Here is a 5,985-nt window from a genome sequence, read left to right as displayed (position 1 = left end):
ATGCATTGAATATAAGAAATTGTATACATTCTTTAAAAAAAAGTTAAATAAATACTTTGAATTTAGAGAATTGTGTATATTATTTGAAAATTTGTGTACATATAACATACAAAATTGTGTACATTTTTTGAATATTAATATATTGAATTTGAATGTATAGACCTTATACTCTTAATGATTATGATTAAAATATTTCACATATCAAAAAATTGTGCGCGTTATATATGCCAAATTATGTATATTATTTAAAAATTTGTGTACGTTTCCTATGGTCCAGACATTGAACTTATTAACCTATTGTAGTTTTGTCATATAATTTAAAGTAATTTTTGTTTTATTTATATTAACTGTTTTTTGTTCGATTTCACTTATATATTTGTGATTTTTTTTTTCTTTATTTAACTTGATTTTTTTTATTAATCCATATATTGCACGAGCATATAGCTAGTGAATATATATAACTTTACACAATTTTACTGGTTTACAATTCTTACTCCCATTCCAATTGCCCTCTATGTGATCAGAGGAGTAGCACAAAAGGGCATATATGCCTTCGATATAATAATTTTGCTACCTGTTCCGGTTAGAAATAGGTCATATTTCTCAATCTCAACTTTGTTTCTGGTTTTTGAGCCAAACTGAAGCATAAGGCTTGCCTAAGAATCTCAACTGCCCTAACAGTGATCAGAGGAGTTACAAACAGGTATCACAGTAACACAAGTTTTAATCTACAGGATAAAACTCTTATTTCAGTTTATAATTTACAACTCAAACACTATCTGCTCTATACATACAGGTACCTACCCTCTGTAGTATAAGACTGTAACCAGATACACACTACTATCCTTATATCACACTAATGCCTATGTCTCCATATTCAACCACCAACCCTTATATCTGGAGTCCAGTTCATCATCTCTACCAAGGGCCTGTCAGAGTCCTTCTCAAGCATTGTCTTTTACCTCCCCACTGCCGATTCATTGTCTCTAATTTCTGCAAAAACAAACAGATAAAAAGAGTTGCTTAAGCCTCCAACTCTACCAGTACTATTAATCGTCTAGTGTCAGTGCATTTTCATAATTTACAACAATAAGCTGTTGAAGCAACAAAATGAAATCTTGCTTCACTTGTTAAGTTAATGAATTAGCGAACTGGTTTTGTTTCTAAATATGTGTGCGCGTGTGAGAGAGAAATAAATATGCATTTTCTTGTGAATTCAATTTCCTGACTGCCACCTTATTTGGTCCAATAACATGATTCTCACCCTTGGTCAATGGTAATTCATTTGTAAGACTCATCTTTAAATTCAGTACTTCATTGCTTTCTCATATAGTAAGTGTACATAACGTAATGCATAAAGGTCTTGAATGTGATTACTATCAATTGTTAAGTAGCAACTTTTTAGACAAGAAATACTAACGTTGTCCCCAAGGTATAGGCTTACTGCGAAGAAATTAAAATAGGTGCCAAAAAAATAATTGATTTTATTAATTAGCCTTCTTTTTCTTTTCTTTTTTATCAAAAAATTTCATCTCATAACAAGTTTTGTTTCAGTACATCCACTCCTTTAATGTGCTATTTTCAGTCTACATTGACAAGAACTAAAATCTCTTAACCATTAAGCTGACACAGATGCAGATGGAAGAAAAAGATGTCTACTCTAAGAAATACCCCTTTGATGTGGCCTGCTAACTTGTAACAAAGATCATGGTAAATACGGAGTGATTTGTTCATTGAAACACTAAAGAGTGGATAAATATTTTTGAAGTTATGGGTACATGAAAATGTGTTTGTTTGATGGAATACTCTGTATCAAATATAAAATGTAAGATAATGAGACAACTCAAAGGGGACATCTACCTGGTTTTTCTCCATTTCCTTAATTTCTTCCTGCAAAAACCAAAATAAGGTTAAATTGGGTCTCTCACAACCAAAATTACCAAATAAATGACCAAGATTTTTTTTACTTTCGTTAAAAATATACCTGCTTTCTCTGTAATTCCTGGTTCATTTCTTTAAGTTTTGCAACTTCTGCTTCCAGTTCCAAGGTATAGGCCTGCCAGAAACCCAAAAGAGAAAAGTGAAGTTTATTATCAACTTCTATAAACAAAATCGAAATCTCATAAATTTATAAAGCTGTAGCTGATACATGATTCAACAAAATATCTTCACTTCAAATGAATACAATCACAATGATATGGACTTTTTTTTTTTTTTTTTTAAGTAGTATGATTTAGCCTTTAGACATTAGCCAAGTTAATATGGAAGAGATTTACCTTTTTTCCTATTTATGATATCTAAGTTACTTTTTTTCCTATTTATGATATCTATGTTACACTGGCTGTCACTTGATTGTCTCCCAAAAGCCACAAGTTACTACAGATCCTAAAAGCCAGATCTGTATAGTAGCTTTAGAATTATTGGCTGCAATGTTTATCGTAGGACTGTTCTAGGTGGTGAAGCCTAGGTTGTCCTGCTGCATCAGTTTCTTTTTTCATCAATTTTTTTAATAAGTATTAAAACAGTACAAATACACACACACACACAAGATATCCAATTATTACTATCTGAAAGAAGGAGAAACAAAATCAAGAAATGAAAAGCAGTTGAAAGTCCTACTGCCTACTACAAGCATCCAGTTATACAAAAACCTCATGAAACATGAACTTAGTAAATATAATATAAGTTTGACGCTGTTGAAGGTCCTATTGTTTCAATTTCTCCATAGGATCCACACAATGTGCAAAGGAACTGCACACAAAGTTTGCCATAGGGTGTACAAACTGCTGCTATTAATTAAGCCCTTATATTGTTTCACTTTCTCCATAAACTATAGTTTTACTGCTGCTGTTAATTAAAGCCAAATGTTTTCTCAATTATCAGATTGAAACGACTACAGATAGAGTGTTATAAATTAAAATAAACTTCATATTAGCTGTAGCTCTGCACTGTGCACTAGCATTCTATCTGTATTTAAGGATATAAAGTAGTATAGGACTTTAAACCACACCAAAATACTTGTACAAGGATTCATTGTTATTACACAATTGGCTGGCGTAAAAAAACAAACATAATAGAGAGTGAATTAACTGCTATATGTGATGGAAAAATCATATGCTTACCTGCTTACGAGCCCGTGATCTTGCAGCCGACTCCCTATTCTTTATCATTCTCCTCTGCCTTCTCTCTACTACTTTCTCCAAAGCTCCACCACATTTCCTTCCTCGATTAAATACGTATGGAACTGGTGATAATGATGATGAATCTAAAGTACTCTTTGCTTCTGATGATATCTGACTTACAGGAGATCCGGCAATGCTAGTGACAACTCCAGGAGCTAAACCGACCCTGCCAATTCCTCCACCCTGAACTAAAGCAGTATTCATAGAAGGCTCTGCAACTCCAACCACTGAACCCCTACTTCCCGGGTTAGCAATCTGAGCATTGTTTACTAGATGGACCGGTGAGGCAAAAGGTACAGTTGTTGGTTTGGGGAAGAGTGGCTGTTGCTGTTGCTGCTGCAGCTGCTGAATTTGTTGCTGAGAAGATCTAAGTCCACCTACATTCATTGCTAAACTAGGAGGCTGATTAGGAACTGAATTATTATTCTCCATGATCCGATTACCAAAGACCCCATTGCTTCGATTTGGTTGTTGAAACTCGAAAGTTAAACCGGTGTTATTATTTGGTCGCGGTAATTCACCATAGAATACACTATTATTTGGCCTTACAGTTGGTTGTATATCCTCTCTCACCACTCCTGCTCTCACTAAAAACTCCTCCAAAGTTACCTCTCCCAAAGTTGGTTGCCTCTGTGGCACATTTGCATTTGATCCCCCATTGGCATTGCCATTTCCAACTTTAGCACCACCACCACCACCACCACCATCATTACTTTCCTTAACCAAGTCTTTCCAAACTTCATCAACAGTTTTCTGACTAATTGTCCGGGGCAATGTCAAAGATCCTTGCCTCTGCAAATTCCCACCAGGGACATTTCCTTCACTCCCACCAACTGTACAAGTCATGCCTTGAACCTCCTCAGCAGTCCATATATTTTTCAAAAGTTCATCCATGTTCATAGATCCAAAATCCTTTCCAAATCCACCCATGGTGTTCTGGAACTCATCAAATGTCAAGGAGTATACAGAAGACTGCCTGGCCAAGGAGTAATTTCCCTGTAGCTTCCCCTCCCCAGGTGGTGCATCACCAAAGTTCTTGAAGTTTATATGAGACCCCATTTTTTGGAAAATTCAAGTAATGGCAACAGGTTGACTTAATTAAGTAAACTGTCTTATATGCAGTAGCATCCACTTGGAGAAGACCAAGAATAGTAATTTTCTGTTTGCTAGCTTTGTCTTGGCTTCTTTAGATTCAGATCCAGAATTCACCAAATCAAGAAAAATAATTGGGTCAGTGAAGCAGAAAATGCACACTCAGATCCATCCATGGACTAAATGAGTAAAACTAAAACACATAAACATCAAACTGCAAACATAATAATAAATTCTACCAATGAATTTCACCCAAAATTAAGTTTGGAAACCCCATATGAGTAAGCAAACCAAAATACTGAATTTCATCCTGGATTATTGGAACCATGACGACAAAAAACATCACATAAAAATCCCATTTTGAAGAATCTAAAGTAGTAAACGTCCAACCAATAGCCTCAAAAGCCAAAACTGACAAACTAGTAAGAATCCTTCTCCCATGTTAGAGAAGAAGCTCAATTAAAGCTTGACACAAATGAAACCGTGAAAAAAAAAAAAAAAAAAAATCGAATATGATCCCATTTTAAAGAAATCTGATGTAGTACAAAGCAGAAGTCACTAGAACCGGACATATTGTCTTATATACAGATGAGATCAGAATAAATAGTTGATCACTATAGTCCTCTCTATTTTCCAACTTCATTCAGATCCAAATTTCACCAACTTATATAATACAAAAAATTAAAAAAACAAGTTCTAGATTTCAATTCATTCCATCATTAGATTCATAATATCCATTAAATTCATCAAAACCAAAGCCAAAGTCATTACTTTCAAATCTTAAACAACATGATAAACCTCCAAAACCACATTAACATCCAAAACAAAAAAACAAAAAACTACCCCATTTCTAATTCCCTTTCCTGCAACTGATTTTCACAACCAATTATTTTATCCTAAACTTAGCATCCAAAGTAATAAAACAACCAAGCTCCTTAATATTAACAAATTTTCCATCAAAAAATTTTTGTAATGACTTCAAGAAAAAAACGAAAAAAATTATCATAAAAGACAACAATGAAAACAAAAACAGTAGTAAAAAAAAAAAAAAAAAAAAAAAAAAAAAACCCAACAACAAAGATAACTTAAGAAAGAGAGTAAGAGAAAGAGAGAGAGAGAGAGTAAAAAATAAGTTAAGAACTAAAGAAGAAAGAGAAGGGTGTTTTAGTTTTTACCTTGTACAAAATTTTGGGAGCGAGAAGTATGAGAGAGAGAGAGAGACTGTCGTGTCCGAAGCTGCTTTCTCAGTCTCAATGGCTTGGGCTATGGTGGAATCGACAAGTGTCTTGGCCACGAGTCATTTATTTAAGGTGGTCGATTTTGATTGTCTTATTTTTTTTTTAATTTTTTTTATATAGAGAATAGAATATGGGAATGTGAGAGGAGAGCCACCCAGATCTCGCAACGTGGACCAATGGTTGAAGTGTTGAAAATGTTGATGTGATTGATGGCCAATAGGGTGGGGCTAAGTGGGAAGATCTGGACCGTTCAGTGGAACTTTCCGACATAGGGATTTGATGGTGATCTTTGCGTTTGGTTTTATTGGTGTCGAATAGTGGCTGGGTGTTGGTGGGTACTGGGTTTTTATCTGCTGTGGTGGGTTTCTATCTACATATGGTAGTACTTTATTCGCATTCGCGACTTTTATTCTATTCTATTTTATTATTTTTAAAAATTATTTTATTAATTATACCATATTATTTTATAATAT

General features: G+C 34.2%; 1 protein-coding gene across 1 annotated transcript; it reads right to left on the bottom strand.

The window, feature by feature from the left end:
* Window positions 1–706: 706 nt before the first annotated feature.
* LOC126704588 (ABSCISIC ACID-INSENSITIVE 5-like protein 7) lies at window positions 707–5,586 on the bottom strand. The gene is made up of 5 exons (XM_050403602.1): window positions 5,450–5,586; window positions 3,123–4,366; window positions 1,985–2,056; window positions 1,861–1,890; window positions 707–993 (listed from the first exon to the last, which is right to left on the bottom strand). The coding sequence occupies exons 2-5, from the start codon at window positions 4,239–4,241 to the stop codon at window positions 919–921; spliced, it is 1,296 nt and encodes a 431-aa protein (XP_050259559.1). The 5' UTR covers window positions 4,242–4,366; window positions 5,450–5,586; the 3' UTR covers window positions 707–918.
* Between the last annotated feature and the right edge of the window lie 399 nt (window positions 5,587–5,985).

Source organism: Quercus robur, chromosome 11 (genome assembly GCF_932294415.1).
Source record: "Quercus robur chromosome 11, dhQueRobu3.1, whole genome shotgun sequence".
In the NCBI taxonomy this organism is placed as follows: domain Eukaryota; kingdom Viridiplantae; phylum Streptophyta; class Magnoliopsida; order Fagales; family Fagaceae; genus Quercus; species Quercus robur.
The sequence above is the reverse complement of the archived record's forward strand: the minus strand, read 5'-3'. Positions and strand labels throughout refer to the sequence as shown.

Coding starts and splice junctions, on each gene's coding strand:
- LOC126704588 (XM_050403602.1), bottom strand. CDS start 4,241: ATGGGGTCTCATATAAACTTCAAGAACTTTGGTGATGCACCACCTGGG. Junction 1,891..1,984: donor AGGAATTACAGAGAAAGCAG/GTATATTTTTAA, acceptor TGGTTTTTGCAG/GAAGAAATTAAGGAAATGGA. Junction 994..1,860: donor AGGAAATGGAGAAAAACCAG/GTAGATGTCCCC, acceptor TTGTTTTTGCAG/AAATTAGAGACAATGAATCG.